Source organism: Beta vulgaris, chromosome 9, assembly GCF_026745355.1.
Source record: "Beta vulgaris subsp. vulgaris cultivar EL10 chromosome 9, EL10.2, whole genome shotgun sequence".
NCBI classification, from domain to species: Eukaryota; Viridiplantae; Streptophyta; class Magnoliopsida; order Caryophyllales; family Amaranthaceae; genus Beta; species Beta vulgaris.
In genome coordinates this window covers 7,318,175-7,341,445 of record NC_079210.1, presented here as the reverse complement: position 1 = coordinate 7,341,445, position 23,271 = coordinate 7,318,175, and the positions used below count along the sequence as shown (strand labels likewise).

Below are 23,271 nucleotides of genomic sequence, written 5' to 3'. Positions count from 1 at the left end.
GTAGACAAAGCTCTAAGCTTCTAAGCTCTGCTTAATTTATATCGGATATATGTAAGAGTATAAAAATTGGTCGCGTTTTTTAAAATTTTGATAATCGATCTATGTTCATGGAGAAACTTATACATTGTAAAAGTAATTATTTTAAGCTCTATCAAATATTTACCTTTCTTGTACTCTTATCGAAACCCCTTCTATTTTTCCCCAATATTGTTTCCGAAATCCCCTATACATCATTATTAAACTTATAACAATTAGAAATATGTTATAGCTTTACTTTGGGTATTTCTCTAAAAATAAGTAATGTTTAAACAATATTCTCGCTGATTGATACTAATGTATACAAATAAAATAGTACACATATCCGATATTTTATTTATTTTTAGTTTCTTGAGTATGGATTACTATGGAGTAGGAGTGTAGGAGTCTAGGTGAATTTAGTAATACAAGTACAAAGGAAATTAGGAGAGAAAGAAACAAAAAAGTGCAAAGAATCTGTGCTTTCTGCTTGGTTTTTACTATTTGAGATATTGTCATGTTATTGTTTTGTATTTTGATGGTGAAACAAAAAGCCAAAAAGTTGAATAGCCGGTGCCGCAGTCTTAGGGGGGCGAGACTGCAATGCCTAAAGTCCACATAAGGCAGAAATTCGTCAAAAGTTACATTCTCTTTATGTTTCATAATTGACTGACTCATTTTTGAATTTTGTTCACTCAAAAACTAGATCTATCTTTAAAATGTTTGTGATTACTCTACAGTATACAATCAAAAACATCACATCTAAGTGAATTTACTATTAGAGACTGATGAGAATCTTAAACAATTATATGAGTAATTTCCAAAATATAGTTAAATAGCGCATTCTCCCGTTTGCATTTTTCTTTTTTTTTTTTATCCTACAAAGGTAAGCACTGAGAAAAAGAAGAAAACTAAAAAAGAAAAAACAAACTAACTAGACTAACCAGGGAGGAATAAGACGAGGTACAGACACCCCTCTTACCGTACTATTAAGGCCAACGGGAGCCGACGAATAAAAGATGAAGGGGAGAAGCTGAGAAACTTCATGATTGACAAGTCAATCCGCCGCTCGATTGCCTTCACAATAAACATGCACAACCCGAACTTCCCAGTCTTCATGATTGATCATCTCCAACTATCTATTGAGCATATGTGTGCATTCATTCTGACCACTATCTTGCTTTTAGATCATCTGCACACACGCCAAGTTATCAAGTTGGACCATCAATTTTTTAATTTGCAATTCCCTTGCTAATTCCAGGCCCTTGATTAAGGCTAACACCTCCGCTTTTAATGCAAAACATCTACCAAAATTAGCTAAGATAGTTGAAATCAATACACCACAATGGTCCCTGATTATATAACACCTCCCATTTGCATTCTTTTCACTATGTAACATGCATCATATCATTAATTAATGGTGTGTTGCAGACACATTGTATATGAGAATGTGTTGTTCAATTTAATCTTCATGCTAAGCAAAATAATAAATAGTATGCTCTATAAACAAAAGGTTTCTACATTACTCGTTATTAAATTCTTCCTCCATTTTGTTTTAAATGTAACAAAAGAATATTTGATATCTCACAAAAAATACCCCTTTATTGCATTGAAAACGAAACGGAGAAAGTAGTTTACTTTTTATAGTAGGATTCACTAAATTTAATTCATCAGCCATTTGTCTAATCAACTCTATTGTCCAACCAGTTTTGGGGGGTGTGTAGATAGCCTCATTTTTTAGAACCACCCAACAATAATCTCACCAATTAACTCAGCGGCATCAACATATGGCCAAGGATCAAATATGATCTCTCTAATTGAACATTTTTATTGCAAATAATAGAATTGCATTGGTACTCTTTTACATCTGATATCCAACTACCTTCTATCAGGAGGACACAAAATCTGAGTCTAAAGCCTTCAAATCCCTTGGCAATAACTAATCTAGAAGCTAATACAGAGACCTAGTGAGCTTGAAAAAGAAAAGGAGCTCGCAAACCAGAAGGCGCATATGCCTCGTACATCTGTTATTCAACGGAGTATAACTCCTTGATGTTTCCATAGCAGGATACAAACTCGCATATCCTTTCATCATCATTACTTCCTGTCAAACAGCTTTGCATCTTTCATATTTGAAGAGCATCAGCAATCGACCCAGCAAGACTCAGAACTTCAAAAGGAGCTTTATTTGCAATAGCCTTTACAGTCCGAGGACAAGAGTCTGTAATCCAGAAGTAAGTAAAGGCTTTCTCTGAACCTGGTAAAGTTAGAGAAAATGTGGTTATGACTTGTGAGTCCTCAAAGTTTCCAAGTAGCAAATACATGACAAGGTAATGACATTGATAAAAGATTAATTACCATCTTTATGTGTGAAACGCTCAAATGAACGCTTAGGAAATACAGCATGTGTCACGTAGGCGCTAACCTTCGTTGCACCATGTGCTGCCAAAACTTTCTGCAATTTGAAGAACAAAAGCAGGTTGTGAGTACTAATGAAAGGAATAAATAAATCAGAGTAACTAGCTAATTGAAAAGTTAAGATAACAGAGTAATTACATATATACCCATTCCATATAACAAATCAAGAGTTTCTCTAAACATAAACTTTGGAGTCTTTTACTGCCATGGTGACGATTCACAAAACTATTGTTGATAAAATTAGCTTCAAAAAAGCAAAGATACAGAAGTCATACACCTTCATAACTTGTCATTACTGATTTTCAAAGTTGTTATCAGGTAATCAGAAATATTATTGGCTTCTGAAGCGATTGTGTTAACCGATAGCATCCACACCCCCAACAATTGAAGTAACTTTGTTTCATATCATGCAGAAAAGAAATTTCAGAGAACTGGGTTTTATCTAAGATACGAGTGCAGAGATGATTATTAGGGCACAAGTGCAAAACAAAACATTGTTGCACAATGAGTTTTCATATTGTCCTACAAGGCAACAAAGATATAGTTAGGCACGCACTCCAATTAATGCAGCCATGTCTTAAAATTCATATCCACAAATTGTCTAATTACATGACTACACGTCAAGGCCGCAGGATACAAAGTTTTCATTTGCAAACACAATAATATGTCAAAATCTTCATACATTTCTTGACCATTAGTGCAAGGAAAACACTGTTGAATAAATAAAACAGAAATGTGATACCACATGCGTCCATGGCTCTAAAAACAAATTTATGCAATAAGAAGAAAGTAATTTATCCCCCAAAACAAATAAATACATATACCTGACATTCAATAAGAGTTCCACCAGATTGTACCAAGTCATCAACAATGACAACGTGACAGCCAGCAGGGTTGCCTTCCTTAATCCTGACTATCCTTTTATCACCTTCACGAACCTTTGCACAAACAACCTGGTCTTGGACAAAATAAATATCTTAGTTGCTATGAAAAATATACAAGGAAAAGTAGAAAGAACAGTCAAGATATACAAACCATAGGAAAATGGTCCAGCTGCTTGTGGAATCGCTTCCATGCTCCATCATCTGGAAATGCAACTACTATCTGAAACAAAAATCGTGGAGCCAGAAACCATCAACACAAAGTTGCAAAGACAGCAACAAAAATCTGATGAGAATTAACAGAATGGCCTGTAGAAATTATACAGCATAACTGTGTAAAGGAAGGGGGGAAGTACAATTAAAAGTAACCTTATCAGCATCCGGTAGTTGATCAAGACGCTGCTTCAATAGGGGGATCCCAGTTTCAAATAACGGAAGTACATGGTCGCTAAAATAAAACCTTTCCTGGAAAATAGAAAAAAGAAACTGTCAAACAGATGAATTGACAATGTCTTCTACACTCTACAGTCTACCCAACAAAAAAAGTGGAAAGAAAGAAAGAATGTCCGTTCCCAAAATGCGCATTATCGGATCGGATGAATTCAATAATAGACGCCTGTTATTATCATATTGAGGAAAATGCCTTGATAGCTCTACATTTCTAACAAATGGATAATGGCATCCACACACATCCATAGAGCAAGCAATCTTGAATAATTGCACAGAATGTTCAAGTAAAAAGCATGCAGTTCAATTTCTCAAACCCCTAACATTTGTGTCCAGCAGAGGAGAGCCAGCAGAACAGGTAGACAATACAGAATATGCTTACCCTAGTAAATTGTGAGGATGGATCGTAATGAAACTTTATCACATGATAGATATTATTTTCCAACAGATGACTCAAAATGCTGTCAGTTTTTAAAACTATTGCCAACTCATTCCATTACCAATTGAGATGTATATATCCTTCATAGAAAAGCGCTGTATTTTTTTAATTTCTAGAACATATTAGGCTACTTTCAATAAGTCAGTCTCAGTTCCTTCAGGTCTACTGAATTCTCAAAAAGATTAACGTGCAGGGCTACTGATCAAGAGAGCCTTTCTTCCAGTTTAAGAGATATAGGCCGTCAGGTAAACAATTGTTACAAAACTATTGACAATTTCATCTTTCCCCAATGAGCTTTTAAAAAGTGGGATCCATAAGACTACAAAAAGTTCTAACTTCAGATGAATCTAATCAGAAAGATTATAAACCAAATAAATTTATCCAGATTATGACAGCAATATTTTCAGAAAGATAGAAAGGTCACTTTGAAAGATCTTCATGTTGGTGGGAGTCGATACTTGATAGTTGATACACATAATACAAATTCTCAGCTGCATTTTCTACCAACACATCAATAGTTTTAAAGCTGTGCAGGATGTTAATCTCTGACCGAGAAGCATATAAGGCCTAAAATTTCAGAGTTCAAAACCCTCTCATAATTCTTTAAATAACACATGTTTTTCCATGAAAATAGCAGGAATATATACAGAGAAGGCAAGGAACAATCAATCCTCACAAATCATCACAATAAGTAGTTCAAAGATTGAACACGTCCATTTCAACTTCCAGTTCATTCTCAAACTCACCTGCAAAGCATGTATGTCATATATGACCACACTAGTTGGCCCACCCCTTGATATTGGAATATTGGATAATATCCTTGCCATTGTAAAAGCTGTGGCAACATCTCCTTCCTCTTCCATTCTCTCAAAAGATCCAGTTGGAAAAAATGGTAAGACCAATGTAAAGGATGCAACAAACAGCCGAGGAAGAGCAAATATGACAGAGAGCTGTTCAAATATGACTTCTGGTAAGCTGAAAGAAGCCAAAAAGGCAACATGTTGGCCTCTTATATCTTGTGCATTATTTATGAAAAGGTTTGGAAATCCGTCATCAAAGCTCCTGATACATGATGCAATCAATCAGACCTCCAACAAAAGAAATCCCGTAAAAATAAGAGAAAATTCCTAATACATGCTGCAATTAATAAGACCTCCACCAAAAAAAATCTGTAAAGGCAAGAGAGGGGAGAGGGAAAGAGAGAGAGAAATCAGAAATGACAAGCTCCAACACTCAAGTGTAGATCATTGCAATGAAACATGCAGCCATGTAATAAATTAACTAAGAAGGATCCCAAAAAATATTATTATTCTCATTCTTCCGTGCTTAATCTGAAAGAACAAACATTAAGAAAAAGAAACAAATTGTAGAAGAAAATAGAGCTTCACATTTCATAGCCTGCAAACCAGATATATAAACAAGCCCAGCACAGCTGAAAACCCTGTTTCCAATTCTCTATCAAAGAAATTCCAGAGACAATCAGAAAAGTTCTGCATATTTATTTAGCTCAACAGAAGGCATGTTAGAAGGTGCAAACTAGGTGCCGGAGCTGCTTCCAATACTTAAGAATTCTGCATTTTTCACTTATGCAGCAATATTCCCGACATTCTTCTTCATGAAGTAAAATCCGAAAATGTAAGATATAAAAACCTTCAACGAAATACGATAACTTCAAGGTAGGCAGTTGGCACTTCTTATGTCACATTGAACAATATACAGCAACATTGTTAGATAGCAACATATAAAGAAGCATAGGAAATATATAATCTATTGATGTGACGATGACTTCATCATTCTCATTCAAGCTACTCTTCTCTCTATGAACTAGCAATAGTCAGCAGCAAATTGACATTAAAGAATCAAAAGACACTTGAACACATAAAACAAAACTGCAGGTATCCAGTTCCAACTTAGGTCTGTCTTCTTTGGAGCATGATGACAGCTTCGCACCTAAGTACACACTTTACCCACAAGAGAAAGTCAGCTAAAGGTCGTCGACACAGAAAAACAAGGGAAGAGGTATGTATCTCTATAGTCTAAACAGCTAAATACATGCATTCAGCAGAACAGCATCCCCTTCAACTAACAAATCTGACCTGTTAAGTCACCTGCTTTTCTTTATGTAACATACATCATCAAACACATGAAGTTATACTCCTTCAGTTTAGCATATTTTCAACTACTGCTATGTACCAGAATAAGTTTCTCTTTTCGACATGGAAAGATGACCTAGAACAAGCCCTCGCATAAGCCTAACCTAACTCATCCATATGGGTGATGAAAGAAAAATGCAAAGTACCTTAAACCACCCAAATGTGAGAAAGAAGGGGAATTGTGCCCAGTTCTCTCAGATAAAGTTTGCATAACCAAATCCGAGTTCTCTCAGATAAAGATTACCCAACCAAATCAATATTTCATAAACGTATAGGATAGTCATTAATTCATTCAACAAGAAACCCAAATTCATGTGTTTACAAACAAAATGCTCTAATTTCACTATCTAATGCAGCAGCAATATAAGTTTATTCTTACATTAATCACAATATTAGAAAAACATGAAGCTCCAGTAATACCCATTTCTTAATAGAATTAAACTATAGTATACCAGAAAGGGTTGTGATACCCATTTCACAATATTAAAAGGGTTGTGATAAAGGCATAAAGGATTCAGAAAGACAAAAGTATAGCAGAAATTATGGAAGTTTAACGAGTAAAATTCCGAAAAAGAAAAAAGCAAGAAAAAGAAAGTGAGAGAAAAACCTCCAATTAATGGACTGAAGGGTGATGAGAGGAGACTGAGCAGCAACTTTACGAGCGAGTTCTTCAGCCTCGATGCAGTAGAAGAGCAGCACTTGCTTCTTGTTGGGTTTCTCCATTGTTGATGCTATTGGAAATTTGGAATGGTGGCTCCACTTGCACAAAGACTGAAACACAGAGAAAGAGGGTACTGCGCCCAGTGCCACAGGTGCTGGTGCTGGTGCTGGTGCTGGTGCGAGAGCTTGTTGCCTTCACTATTAGTACGCGTTAGCACCACGCTTCAGAAAAGTGATGCTACTTTAGGAATTGATGGCCATATCACTTTTTATTAAGGAAAAATTGATTTTTTTTTTTTTTTTTTTTGGGTACAAGAGTTAAGTTAGGGCACCCTTCTCTCAAGGGAGTAACCTAACGATCCAGAAGAAACAATTTTTTGAAGATGGGGATCGGTGGAGGGGTCGAAGTCCATTGTGGCAGTAGAACTGGTATGGCCTTTTTTTAAAAGAATATCTGCTACTCGATTTGCTTCCCGAAAAATATGATTGATGGTATAGAATCTGAATTGGCTTAGCAGTTGGCGTATATCTTCAATGAGAGTTTGTATGATCCAGGGGCAAGCATATTGTCCTTGCAATATTCTTATAACCACTTGATTATCTCCTTCAATGTATAATTCTTTTATATCCCTTTGGAGGGCAAGAAGGAGTCCATTCCTTAACCCCCATGCTTTTGCAACCAGTGCCGAGGTTTGTCCAAATCGATATACTTGTGCTCCACAATCTGTCAGTAGAGTCTCTAATAACTAACACAGCAGCAGCTGAAGGGCCATTAATGATCCATCAAAATTTAATTTATGATACCGACGGGAGGTGGTTTCCAGTAGACTGCAATTGATTTTTGGAACTGCAAGGGGAAAATGAGAAATAGTAAAAAAAAGTCCATCATATTTCGTGCGTTCCATTCGAATGCATATGCCACGCTCTGTAATAAATTCGATTGAAATTAATAGTACTGTTTTCAAATACTATTAAATTACGTTCCTTCCAAATACTCCAGATATTATAACAAAAAATTTGTAATGCTTTTGGATAAGATCGGATATCAGTAAGGCTTTGAGTGAGCTCCCGTGGAACTATGTTATGTATCTTTTGTTTTATCCTTTGCGAATTCCAATATTGAGAAATGGATGGACAGGAGAAGAAAAGATGGTCAATAGTTTCAGTAGTGTGCTTACAAACAGGACAGAGGTTTTCATTAGTGATTTGTCGTTGTTGTAATATAGATTTTAGTGGAAGTCCATTTTGTAAACATTGCCATAGGAATATCTGGATTTTTGGTGCTATATCGATTTTCCATATCCAGTTGAATTGCCATGGAATAGTATCTGGAGTGATGCCATGAGCTAGCCAGGTAGCCGTTTTAACGGAAAAATTTCCATAATGTCAATCCCCAGCAGGGTTGATCAGGGGTAGGGGAGTTAGGGATAGGAATACCTAATATCATGTGGATAATATGCGGTGGCACTAAGTCATTTAGGAGCGAAATATTCCATTGATTTGTAGGCAGTATGACCTGATTTACTGTGATATCTAAATTAGCAATAGAAGCTATACTGAGATCTAATAGTTGAATGAGACTCTGGTTGGCACACCAGTTATCTATCCAAAAGAAGATATTTGTACCATTGCCAACTTTCCAACGAATTCCTTTTCTTAGTAGTTCTCGTGATTGAAGGATAGCCTTCCAAATCTGAGAGTCATTCGGCTTTGCTTTGCATTCAAAGAAAGAAGAATTTCGAAGATATTTTTTACGCATAAGGTAGGCCAAAGAGATTGCTGATCATGAAGGATTCTCCAACCCATTTTGGCTATGTAAGCTTCGTTAGTATGTGTCATTTTTCGAAAATTTAAGCCTCCATATTTTTTTGGCCGACAAATTTTTGACCATGATATTAAAGGCAGTCCTGTGGAATTGGCAGAAGAGCGCCAAAAAAACTTTCGGTTGATACTATCGATTGAATTGCATATTTTTTTGGCATTTGAGTTGTGGCCATAAGGTATGCTGGGGTTGATTCTAGGTGACTTTGGATAAGAACCGATTTTCCCGCTTTCGAAAGACACTGATTGTGCCAGGTGTTTATTTTATTATCAACTTTTTGAATTAGATGTTGGAAATCTGTAGTCATTGGTTTATAACTTGAGAAGATAACTCCCAAGTATCTCCCTAAGACAGCCTTTGGGGTCATATTGAAAATACCAGCGATAGTTCTTTGTCTAGAATTGGGTATGTGCTTTGAGAACATGATTGATGATTTATGGAAATTCACCAGTTGTCCTGAATTATTACAGAAATTTTCTAATATGTTCTTTATGCGGTTGGCAGTAGTTATATTGGCCTTACAAAAAAGTAGCCCATCGTCAGCAAAAAATAAGCCTGGAATTGTCTCGGCATGTGGCGCAAGTTTAATTCCGATTCCTGATTTTGGGGATTTTGATTCAATATCTAGTTTTCTACAGAGGACATCCATACATAGAATAAAGAGATATGGCGATAATGGGTCTCCTTGGCGAATGCCGCGAGAGGGTTTGAATATAGTAGTAGTATCCTGATTTATGACTATTGAGTAGGAGACTGTGGTTACACATTGCATAACCCATTTGATCCATTGGTGATGAAAACCATAGCTTTGTAGGACTTGGTGTAAAAAATCCCATTCTATCCGGTCGTATGCTTTTTCCATATCTAGTTTAAGTGCGAACCATCCCCTTCTGCTTTTAGATTTATTAAATATATTCAGAATCTCTTGGACAATTAGGACATTATCATGGATTAATCTTCCAGGAGTGAAAGCGTTTTGGAAGGGACTAATAATTTTAACTAGTATTGGTCGCAAGCTTCAACTAATATTTTGGAGATGACTTTATAAAGTGTTGTGCATAGACTAATTGGTCTAAATTGATTCGGTTTTTCAGGATTAGCCACTTTTGGGATCAACGTAATTAATGTATGATTAATACTGCGAAAAAAGAACCCATGATTGAAAAAATCATGAATTGCTTTACAAATATCCGGTCCTACAATATCCCAGTATCTTTGGAAAAATTTAGATCCAAATCCATCAGATCCTGGTGATTTAGTAGGATCTATGCTAAAAATAGCTTCGCGAATTTCTTTGTCAGTTATTGGTAATGTTAATTGGCAATTATCAGTATCAGAGACTGTAGAAGAGATATTAGGTAAGGATATAGATCGAGGAATAACGGTGAGCAGATTGAAATCGTTCTTGAAATTCATAATTAAATGCGTTTTGAATGTCTGATCGGGGATTCAACCCAGTGATTTAAATGATTTTTTATTCGGAAATTTGTTGTCGTTTAAATTTAGTTGTTATTTTAGAATGGAAGAACGAAGTGTTTCGATCTCCTTTGGTCAGCCATTGTTTTCGAGAGTACTTACCCCAATATTTTTGGGTAAATGCTAGTAGGCGTTCTCTTTGTCTCACTAAGCGGTCTAAGTGTTGTTCAGTGTGAGGATTATTTGGATATTGTATCAATTGCTGTTGGACATTTATCAGCCGAGTGTGATTTTGGTCGAGCTTTTTGTGAATGTGGGTGTAATTTTTCGAAGCCCAGCTTTTGAGATCTTGTTTAATGAACTGAAGATTTCTAGTTATATTATAAAAATGCGAATGGGAATGCTTTCGGTGCCAATGTTTGTTTATAATTTTTTCCGTATTAGGATCATTAGTCCAAGCGTTTTGGAATCTAAATCTGGGTTTCTTGTGATGTTGTATTTGTTGAGTTTGTAATATCATAGGAGCATGGTCTGAACAAGTGTAAGCATCATAGTGAACAAAAGCATTCTGATAATAAGCTGCCCACATAGGGGATGTTATACAGCGATCAAGTTTTTATATATATATTGATTATTTAGCCTCTTTTTCCAGGACGCGTTGGGGTTGGCTAGGAATATCTTGTGCCTGACAATTTATCATGAAATCTTGAAGGATTTGGCACCGTGATGGGGGACAAGCCCCCCTTTTTTATCACTGATGTGTAGGAGTTCATTAAAATCTCCAACTGGGCACCAAGGGAGGTGACAGTTTGTAAAAAAAATTTGTTACTTCTGCCCAGAAAAGTCTTTTATCAGTATTTTGGGCAGGGGCATATAAACCAGTCAGCCAAAAGGAAAATTGTGAGATTTTGTGCTGAACCAGGAAATGTGCCAACCGAGCTGATGAAGGTTGTGGTGAAATTAGATAGGATTCATTTTTCCATAATATCCAAATTCCACCACTATGTCCTATTGAGTCTATAATACATAATATCTTCAAACCCCAATGTGGTCATGATTTTATGTCGGTTTATTGTGAACTCATTGTTTCAATTATGATCAAAATATCAGGTTTATATTTTCGCGTGAGAAAAAGGAGCTCACTAATTGCATTAGTTTTTTTGCACCTTGAATATTCCAACTAACAATTTTCATGATAATTTTTTTTGCGAATTTAAGTAATGTTTGGCATAAATATGCGGCCAATATGTTTTGGTCATACTTAAAAAGTAGCTGTTTCTAATATAGAATTTTGGTAATTCTATCATTTTCCTTGTAATTGTCATTGTCACTTTTATATTGCTTAGGCAATTTGTAGGTCTATCATTTTGCACCCAATAGTAATATTCACCCTTTTGAAGGATGACAACTGTCCAGTAGGCCAATTCTGTGAAATTCAAATGAACAAAATTTGGTACTGCTCGTTGTTGTGTGAAATAATCGAACCATTTATGTACATATTTTTGGAGTAAGGGGAGCTTCATATCTCTCCTGATCCAACACATATTCGTAATAAGAATGACAATCATCAGCGTGGTTGAAAATGGTACCTGTTTTGCATAGTCAGTAAACGTCCAGTGCAGTGGTGCAAAGTAGATTTTGGCCCAGAATGTTTTCAAAGATAGCAATTGCAAAGACTTGCAAGTCTATGGCGGGCATCATAAGATGCTGGGCAAGGCTTGAGCCTATCCCAAGTATTTCCATTCCATATCCAGACACTAGTGTTGCACCAAAATTTGCATTGATATATATAGCTATCAGTTATACACAATGTACTTTTGTTTGTACTGTTTATATAAGCTGAATAAAGAACATACAAGCAGATTATGTACCAAGTAATGGTCTTTCCTTGACATAGTAAGTAGCATTTCAACTGTCCAGACCTGTATGAGAGGTTGGTAGTCCATTTAGGTTGTAAAATTGATGACAGTTGAAGAAGTTGCAGCATCCTTTGTCCTGCTGGCATTACATATTACAAGTTTGACAATATTCATATAACTTCCATAACCATGACTTAAGGATATCATATATAAATGAATCATGAGTCAGATCAACAAGAGGTGCCCACATTGAATAGAAAATTCTGTTTGTGACTCTAATTAAAATACTAGCATACGCATTGCTTATGATAATATTAATTGAATTTAGCCATCTTGTATAACAATGTAAGACCACATAATTAAATTCTTTTGCCAATATGTAGTACTTGAGGGGAGTTTCTGAACAGAAGTAGATAATTCTACCCATCTTATATAACTTGACATCTTTCTTCATTACAAAAGGATAGGCAGAGGATAGTTTAATATATGTATCTAGTACATGATTACTTAGCATATAAGTAGTATCTAATTGAAGAGAAGCAGCTTTAGTACAAGGCAACAGTGATTTATTTGCCATGTATGGCCTACTTTTGATTGGCCTTGCTAGGGTTAGCCACAAAAAATTACACGATTGGAGTGTCATTTGATCTGCATTATTTTTTCTTTATTTGCTTTGATGAAGCTGAGTCAGCCTCATCTTAGTTCTGCGCCGCTTGGAAGAGTCAGAGGAATAGACATCTCTTTGTGTGGACCTAAGGCGTCAAAAAATAATTTGTCCGCCTCTGATAGTTCACGGCAAGGGCTAAGTCTGAGATAGAAGGGCTAACATGGGGTATGTTGGATCCATACTCATTTAGCGTAGGTGGAAATTTAATGGGCGGGATGGATGTTTCCAAAATCTGGAGTACCTCCGCAACTTGAGGATCGGCTTCATCAATAGTTTCTGTTGCTAAGAGGGAGTCCACATCCTTTTCATTAAACAGATGGGGGGGGGGACTTGGTGGTTGGGAGGGTTCAGTAATTTTCTCTGTTTTTTCTTTAGGTGGTGTAGGTTGATTTTCTGTGGATTGGGTGGTATCTTTGACTTCATGAGCAGTATCTTTTATTGGTTCAGGAGGAGGGGGTTTAAAAAAAGAACGTTTTGCCTTTGTATTCTTTGTAGCAGTTGGGTTTCGACTTTTTCGCTTCGGCAGAACCTTAATCCACCTGCCACTTGATTCACCTGCTTCAGTTTCAGCTTTCTTTTCTTTAGGTTGGCAGGTTGTACTTGATGAATTAATAGAGCTAGCCTGAAGTTTATCAACCACAAGCTGAAGGGTATGGTTTGCTTTTTCCTTGCAGGAATCTAAAGTGTGTTCTTCAGCACCACACAGAGGGCATACTTCTAACATTCCTTCATATGTGAGAAATATTTCTCTAGTATGTCCATGAAGATTCACTAGCAATGATCCAGGGACCGTATTTAAGACTTTTACATCTACACAAACCCAAGCATAGCGTGCTCGTGTTCGTGATTCTAATTATAGGACCCACAGGTTTAAGCAAGCATGAGAGGCACTTATTAGACCAAAATTCAAGAGGCAAAAGATTAAGACGTACCCTGATTGCTAGAGTGTGGATTTGAAATGTGAAAGGGTTGAAAGCAGGTTGCCAAGCAAAAAGGGCTAAGATTAGACCTTGAACATACCAGGGCCTATTATTCCAGATTGATAGTTTATCTTCATTATTAACAAACTTAAACATAATCCATCCTTTGCCCATATCCACAAAAGTAACATGGCCTTTGAGCATGTTCCATTCTCTACGAAGTTTAGCTGTCACTACTGAAACCGGAATAGAGTCACCAAAAGGCTTGCCTAGGAGGCAAGAGACTAACAGATCATTTACCAGAGAGGGGTCAGGTTCCGGGTTTGGAGATTGATGAGAACTCCCAGCCACTCCTTCTTTCATTGGGAGTTTAGAAGAGTCAGCTGGAGAAGGATTATTGATAGTGGCATTAACATGTTCAGGTGAGATAGAGGCAGTAGAAGGGATATTGTTAAGTCCCACATTTGTGCCTGGTAGTGTATGGTGTTTTGAAGAGGGGTTGGGGTCCTGGGGTGGGCTATTATTTCTAGGTGCATCAGAATTTCCACCCTCACCATCTGGGGGTGAGGAGTGAATAGGAAGATTGGAACGTGAAAAAGCTCGGACAATATCCGCATAATTTGAGATTATCTCTATCTCTATTATATGAGTATAACTTTATTACTCCCTCCGTCTCAAAATATAGTTTCCATTTCCTTATTAGATGTCCCAAAATATAGTTCTCATTTCTAAAAATACATACAAAATTCTGTCCAAAATACCCTCAGTGGGTTTTTAAAATTTTGGATTTGTCCTCATTTTACTATTGGATTTTGGGCCCTCATTTAATACAATTTGGAATCTCATTTCAAAATTCTCCACTTAACCTAGGTATTCATTTTCCCCATTTATTACATGTTTGGTCGTTACATACCTCATTCTCTCTCTCCTAAATCACCCCATTTCTTTTTCCTCTCTTCTTTCTCTGTTCAAACCCTTGAAAGTTCTTCTTTTCTCTCTCATCTCATTCTCGGTCAAATTTTCTTAGTCTTCTTTCTTCTTCTTGGAAACTGTTGTTTTCATTAAGTTCACATAGAGTTCACTCTCAATTTCTGTACATAAATTCTATTTTCTCTTCCAATATGAGATCATATCATCTCTTTGATCCTCCATACAAAACGTTCATGTGCTATGTGGAAAAAATGGCCCAGAAAATCTTATTATTTGCAATTTTTAGTTGTAAGTCCAATTCATCTTCAACCTTGGAATTCTCTAGATCTGAAATTTCTACAACAGTCCCCTATTTTTGTAGAATATGAGTTACGGGTTTGCCTTTTCTTCCAAAGATGATGTGCCCATTGATTCATACTCATGTTCTGAGTATCCTTACTACGAGTTGGGTAAAGAATGTGAAGGTATTCATAGTTATATTCCAATGGCAAAAAAAGTCCCCTTTAAGGACGATTCCTCTGAATTTGAGAAAACTGTGTTGTTGGAAGTTAAAAGGGAAAATGAGGTAGGGTTTGGTGATGAACAAAACGCCACTGAGACCATCGTTTTGGAAGATCACGTTGCTGAAAAATCCGGCAATATTGACAAAAAGGCTGAAGTTTCTATGATCCCCTATCTTACTGAATTGGAACTTGTTTGTTGATTTAATGCTTATGTTTTTTCTTGCACTTAGTTAATGTTATTGAAAGTATGAAAAATAAAATAATTATGCTTGATCTTATCTTTGACTCATAGATCTGCTATTTTGGGACTTATTTTATGTGATCGTTTTTTGTTGTTATTATGTGTGTGATATGATATTTTGGGGAATTATTTTCTGGTTGTGCATATATGTTGTTATTATGTTTGAGATCTGATATTTTGGTAATTATTTTATGTGATCATTTTCTGTTGTTATTATGTTTGTGATATTTTGGGGACTTATTTGCTGGTTGTTCATGTATGTTGTTATTTCTGTTGTAGATCTGATATTGTGGGACTTATTTTGTCGTTGTGGTTGATGTCTGTTGTCATTACATTTGTGCTCTGATATTTGGGGACTTATTTGTTGTTGGTTGTTCATGTATGGTATTTTTTTTGTTTTAGATCTGATATTTTGGGACTTATTTTGTTGTGGTTGATGTCTGTTGTTATTACATTTGTGATCTGAGATTTGGGGACTTATTTGTTGTTATTGGTTGTTCATGTATGGTGTTTTTTTTGGTTTAGATCTGATATTTTGGGACTTATTTTGTTGTGGTTGATGTCTGTTGTTATTACATTTGTGATCTGAGATTTGGGGACTTATTTGCTGTTGGTTGTTCATGTATGGTGTTTTTTTTTGTTTTAGATCTGAAATTTTGGGACTTATTTTGTTGTGGTTGATGTCTATTGTTATTACATTTGTCATCTTATATTTGGGGAAAAATTTTGAAATAGTACCTTTGTAGCACTGATTTTGTGAACTAGTACCTTTATTGTTAATTTTGTCAACTAGTACCTTTAAGTTGTTTAATCTTTTATTTTTAGTACCTTTACTCATATTTCCGGCCAAAGTAGTCAACATTCCGATGTTGACTCCAAATTTCCCACCAATTTTTGCCTTTTTTTTTTGCTTCTGATGGAGCGTGCTCTCACTCTCCTCTTTTAACTCCGTTCCCCCCTGTTTTCCACTCTTTCATCTTCCATCTTTACTTTCTCACCAATCTCTGTTCATTTTCAGTAAATTCTCCTTCTCTCTTTTCACATTCTCTCTCCTCTCTGTCTCTTTCTTCCTTTGAGTTGTTCTGCTAAGCTGAGTCATCATCCTTGTGTGGAAAAGTATTGAATTTTGTCTTTGTGGACCACAAGACAGCGAATCTAAACTGAAATTGGAATTCAATTCCCAACTGTTGAATTCTCTTTCACAAGGTGAAATTTAGGGTGAGGCAGGGAGAATTTTGATGAAATTGCTCAAGGTTTCTTTTTTTTGGGAAAGGGATTGATTTAAATGGGAGAAGAATTTTGGGTGAGTGGGAGAGAGGAGTTAAAAGACGTAATGTGCAACACACGCGCAAAATTTGGTGGGAAATTTGGAGTCCACATCGGAATGTTGACTATTTTGGCCGGAAATATTAGTAAAAGTACTGAAAATAAAAGATTAAACAACTTAAAGGTACTAGTTGACAAAATTAAACAATAAATGTACTAGTTCACAAAATCAGTGCTACAAAAGGTACTATTTCACAATTTTTCCTATATTTGGGGACTTATTTTCTGGTGGTTGTTCATGTATGGTGTTATTATGTTTGTGCTCTGTCATTTTGAGACTTATTTTGTTGTGGTTGATGTATGTTGTTATTACATTTGTGATCTGATATTTGGGGACTTACTTGCTGATGGTTGTTCATGTATGGTGTTATTATGTTTGTGCTCTGTCATTTTGGGACTTCTTTTGTTGTGGTTGATGTCTGTTGTTATTACATTTGTGATCTGATATTTGGGGACTTATTTGCTGGTGGTTTTTCATGTATGGTGTTATTATATTTGTGCTCTGTCATTTTGGGACTTATTTGCTGGTTATTCACTAAAACATCAAATGTGCCACCAGTCTCACAAGACTTTTAGGAGGCAATTTGGTAGTTTATGGTGTTTGGTTGACATGATTCAATGATGAAAACCTATATATTGAGATAAAAAATGCACTAAAGTTGCATTCATTAAAACATCAAATTTGCCACCGGCCTTATAAGACTTTTTGGAGGCATTTGGTAGTTTATGGTGTACGTGACTTTAATGCATCTTTCTATGATAAATGGGGACTTCTAAGATGATCACAAAACCACTCATTCCTATTTTTAAACACCAAAAAACTTGTTTTAAAGTTTTTGTTTTTTTGTGTATTGTTCACATCAAGTTTAAACAACTTACATCCCATGTTTTTCTACTGTTTGTTTGACATTATTCAATGATGAAAACCTATATATTGAGACAAAAATGCACTAAAGCTACATTCACTAAAACATCAAATTTGCCACCAGTCTTATGATTTTTTGGAGGCATTTGGTAGTTTATGGTGTTTGTAACTTGTGTGCATTTGTTTATGATAAATGGGGACTTCTTAGATGATCACAAAAGAGCTTGACTTTTGCCAAAAAAAAACTTGTTTTAAAGTTTTTGTATTCGTTTGTGTATTGTTCACATTAAGTTTAAACATGTTTAATCAACTTACTCACATGTTTTTCTACTGTTTGAATCAAGTTTAACAAGTTTGAACAACTTACTCCTTTTTTTAAAAATCATAAACTAAACAACTTACTCACTATTTAAACAACTTACAAATCGTGAACTAAACAACTTGCATTTTTCTTGTAGTAAAAAAAAAAAGAAGATAAACCCATGAAAAATTGACCAAAAACTTACTGACCAAAAGTCCCTGATGTTTTGAGTGTAATAAAACCTAACTGAAAATAAAAACTTAACAAATTAAGCTTTTTTTTCCTTACTAAAGCCTAGTCTTCCATTATTGTCCTTGATGTTGAAGCTTCAACTTTCATCTTGTCCCATGCCTCTTTGACACCCCACATTGGTGCTTTGACTTCTTCTTCTAATGTTCCTGCTGCCTCCATTTTTTTTGTTGACATGTGGAAGATCATAGTCATTCCCACCCCCACACTTGAGTATTTCGTTCATAACATATTGAAGTGAAATCCAAACATCGCTTAGAGTTTTTGGGTCCAATTCATGAAAAGCTTCATGAACTGCTTCAAGCATCTTGTCAACATTTTCTGGCATTTTTTTGTGTATTAAAGATTGAATACTCCTAAAAAATCCAAGATCCAAAATGTTTAGATCTGGACTATTAGGAGGCTGTTGAAGTAAGATGAATGTAAATCCATCTTGTTGATAGACTTTCTGCCACTCAAGGTCTTCTTGTGTGATATGGGCTTTGGCATTGTTTTGTTGGATGAAAATGATCTTCAGTCCCCCATCTCGTGGCCATGTTGCCTTTATGGCAGGCACTATGTTATTGATAAGCATGTCCCTAGTAACCTTCTGGTTCACAGATTCCACCATCTTGGTGATTAATGTCCCCTTGTCCCTGTTCTTTGATTTTCTCTTCGCTGCCTCCTGATAAGTGAAAGGGAAAATCCCTATTTTCCTAGCAAATGTGCATTGACCCTCATCATTATATCTTGGCCTGCCAACAACAGCAGTAAACATCACTTTTGGTATGAACTTACTTGAACTTCTGCCGCTGTACTTACCCCTTTCATTTTGTGCTAAATACACTTTCTGAGATTTGTTTGTGAGATAGAACCACTTTTCATCTAAGTGGAGAGAAATCATACATTGGGTAGTATTCTTCATGTTGTGTGGTGCATCCCCATTTAGCATATTCAAAATCCACTCCAACCTGGTTATCTTATTTGGTTCCTTCAAACCAGGGTGAAGTGGATTGGTATGAGGCCTTATAACCCCCCCCCCTCTTAATCATTCGATGTACAATACTCTTTGACACAGAAAGCATGGCAGATAAGTCCCTTATACATGTTCTCTGCCCCATGCTAAGATTCATAATGTCATTATTGTCAATCTGAATTCTCTTTCTTCCACTCAAATGTAACTTTGTTGCCACACTAAAACGTGTAACTGTTTCCTGTGCAGCTATGCTTTTTGCTTCCTTCCATATGTTGCCGATATATTTTCTTGTGACATTGAACTCAGTTGAGGCTGCATTGATGGACCCATAGTGCAATTTCCGCTCCTTGGCTCTGTTTAGAAGCCAACAGAGCACCTGGAACTTGTCTTCACTACTGAGCCTACGACCCTTATGATGACTAACCTGCTCAGTTGGTTGTTCATGATTGCCCCCTTTTGTTGGTGGCTGATTTTCATGTGGTTGATTAAGGTCAAAATGGACATGTGATTCCATTTGACCTTCATTTTGAGGACCACCTTCACCCAAGGCCCCTTCAATATTGTGGCCATTCTCATCATTGTCACTGACATAGTCTTCAGGAGACCATGCATCGTTAAGGTTGAAGTCTGAAGCCATTGAAGCTCTGAGCAATGATGCAGCGTATGAAGAATAAGTTTTTTTTTTATGCTCTGTGTATAATTCAGGAGGTTGGTTTTGTGCCAAGTCCCCTGTAATATTCCACTATTTATATAAGAATAGATTGATAACCAACAGGTTTTTTTAGACTTAAGTTTTGGAGGGAAGTTTTTTTCTCTGCCAAAATTTGTTTTTAGGAACAATCTGTGTGCTTCCCTTTTACTTAATTCTATTGGTTGTAAAATGTGGCTTTAAGGATTCTCATTGGTCAGTTTCAAAAGGTATGGATTCCATATGTAATCAAAAGTAGCCTTGAAAAAATCAGTGTTTAATTATAGTGAACTCTTCAACTTATTTAATAACCATGAAGTTTTTACCAGAACACACTTTTAATTTTTTTTTTCTAAATCTCCTAACTACCTAATCACTTAACTTTCCAATGCAAAACCAAGATTCATTAAGCCTAAATTACCGTGAAAAAACCCAAATGGGAACTATATTTTGGGACGGAGGGAGTATATAATAGCATGTCCACTCATGCTCCAAAAAAACATGTCATCTCTCTCTCTCTCATCAACTTTCTCTCTCATTTTACATTTACTCACCTCAATTGCCTTCAATAATAATTTCTTCAAGAATAATGTAGAGAGAGAAAATAATTAATTTTAGAAGCGTGTCAAAATAAAACAAAATGGATGTCTATTTATAGATCTCAAAAAAACATGATTGGTGGTCAAATTTTTTTTTATTTGTATTTTTAAAGTTATTCAGATTACAAAATCTGAATAACAAAGTTTATGTGGGCCCTTTCCTCCTCCTTTTACATGACTTGATTCATGTTTTGAGTCATAAGATGCCCAAACATGAATTGAGTCATTCTATGACCCAATTTAAAGTATGCAAAATCCATGGGTGGAAGACAATGTTTTTTTTTACCTTCATGGATGACCCAATTTTATGGGCAATTTAGCCATGAGTGGGGATGCTCTACAATGGGGTAGTTTTAGCTTGGTCTAGCAAATAGTAAAACTAGCTTTACTTAGTTTTGTTATTGGGGTACTTGGCCCTTTGGGTTGGTTGGTCTGGAAATCCAGACCATATGCGCCTTGGATGGAGTGCCCAAGACGAGTCAAATTGTGTCGCGTGGCAAAGAAGTTGGGCACAAATAAAACGTTGCGAATTGAACAAAAAGGACGAAACCAAGACGGATAAACAAGTGAAACGTTGATTGAAGGAAAGCGTCGGGCCTAAAGTAGGAGAGTGTTGTCAGTGGGTCTGACGCGCGTCAGAGCCCACTAATCAGCCATTCTCTTGCTGCCACTCGTGGAGGAGTGTGTCAGCTTCTTTGCTTTGGTGATTTCTTCAATGGTAATATTGCGTTTAGATTTTGTAACGTTTATAAAAAAAAATCAGGTTGTATTATAAAAAAAAATTACACTAACAGCTATAAAATATTTTTATCTATAAATTGAGCCCAAATTTCAATATTTCACTACACTTTTTCCCAAGCAATTCTTTTTCTAATTACACTCTGCTACCTAATATTACTTACACTAAGCCAATATTATGGATTCAGATAATACTAATTACTCCCAAAATAATACAAACCACCCACAAAATTCCCAAAATAATTTCCAATTCGATCAAAGTGTGCTACAAAATCCGGAATTTCAAAGAATGTTTATGTTTTTTCAAAGCCAATCAAATTACCAAAATTCTCAACAAGCTACACAACAATCTCCACAAAGTTCTAATCATCTATCCCAACAACAAGCTCAACCATCTTGTCCTATATCACAACATCTTTCAGATAATACTAATTACTCCCAAAATAATACAAACCACCCACAAAATTCCCAAAATAATTTCCAATTCGATCAAAGTGTGCTACAAAATCCGGAATTTCAAAGAATGTTTATGTTTTTTCAAAGCCAATCAAATTACCAAAATTCTCAACAAGCTACACAACAATCTCCACAAAGTTCTAATCATCTATCCCAACAACAAGCTCAACCATCTTGTCCTATATCACAACATCTTTCACAACAACATACATGAACAACCTCATGAAAACAATGATGTAGTTAAAATCCAATCACAAGAAATTAAAAACACCCCTTCTTCAAAAAAAGCCACAGCACCAAAGTTTCAATGTGTAGAGGAAGATCATGCACTCATTTCGGCGTATCCGGAGTACAGAGGAGATGTGTTGAAGGGAACCCACCAAAATGGTGATGGTTTCTAGGGTTCAGTATTTGAGAATGTGGAAGAGTCACGACGACTCAATCCAACTTTACCCCCAAGGACATTTAAAGCTCTTACTAGTCGTTGGAAAAAAAAATCAACGGAGATGTGAATGCATGGGTCGGGATATATACAGAGGCGAAAAGGAAGAAGGGGTTCGGCTGCAATGAAGAAGACGTCCTGATTGAAGCCCGTGAGATGTGGATAAAAGTCCATGGGCCCCGATTTACATTGAAGCATGCATGGAATGTTATGAAACACTACGATAAGTGGGCAGATGGCACCCAAATGAGCGGGGGAAGCTCAAAACGGTCTGGTCCAGACGAAGGTGCGAGCTCAAAACGTCATGATGGCATCAAGAAAGTTAAGAGTATGTAGGAGAAAAGCCCCAATATCCAGTTCTCCATCTCCATCCTCTTCAGAATTTACGAGGAGGATCAGTTTGGGAGAAGACTTGCTTGAGTATCAAAAGGAGTGTGATACCTTGAGAGAATCAACGAAAGACGAAGATAGGAAGTTCAAAATTTGGAATACATTAATGGCTAAGTCTTCCCTTGATCCGGATGAGAAAGATATGTATGAAAAACTTAAGCTACAATTTAAGGATAAATATATTTAGTTAGTGTTCATGTTTTTAATTGGTTTTAGTTTGCAATTTAGTTGTATCGTACTTCAATTATGAATGTGTATGTGTCGTAACTTTTGATTATGAATGTATCATTATCATTATCGTTATAATTATTGTTATCATTTCATTATCGTTTTTATTATTATTGTACTTATTATTATTATTACTATTACTAGCACTAGTACTAGTATTACTACTACTAGTAGTAGTAGTATTGCATTGAATTGTCTAATCACCTGATATTGAATTATATCAAAAATGGTAGTACTGCATGCATTGAATTGTCAATTCACCTGACTTTGAATAGTATGACGCATTGAATTGTCTACTCCTACCTTGCATTGAATTGTCTGCTCCTATATTGCATTGATATGTCTAATCTGTAAATGAATTATTGTTATGTACATATGATGGGTTTTTCCTATATAATAGAGCATAACTTCAACAATAAAATCACAACTCCATTCAATTTTCCTCTCAATCTTTTATTTTCTAGAAAACACCACTTCAATCAACATATCTCCAAAATGAACTATGATTCAAATTCTGAATTTTTTAATTACATGGTTCAAGATTACATAGAATGGAGTCAGTCCGTTGATGCTAAGCAACAAAACGAAGAAGAAATTGTACCCCGCACTAGAAAATACTACCTCTGTTTCAATTTAATCTACACTTACACTTTTCACGCATGC

General features: G+C 35.9%; 1 protein-coding gene across 1 annotated transcript; it reads right to left on the bottom strand.

Moving 5' to 3' along the window:
• Positions 1-1,820: 1,820 nt before the first annotated feature.
• Positions 1,821-7,261, bottom strand: LOC104902952 (ribose-phosphate pyrophosphokinase 4). Its single transcript, XM_010690901.3, has 7 exons — positions 6,961-7,261; positions 4,947-5,262; positions 3,684-3,779; positions 3,469-3,537; positions 3,258-3,386; positions 2,374-2,470; positions 1,821-2,272 (listed from the first exon to the last, which is right to left on the bottom strand). Exons 1-7 carry the CDS (start codon positions 7,074-7,076, stop codon positions 2,142-2,144), a joined length of 954 nt encoding a protein of 317 aa, XP_010689203.1. The 5' UTR covers positions 7,077-7,261; the 3' UTR covers positions 1,821-2,141.
• Between the last annotated feature and the right edge of the window lie 16,010 nt (positions 7,262-23,271).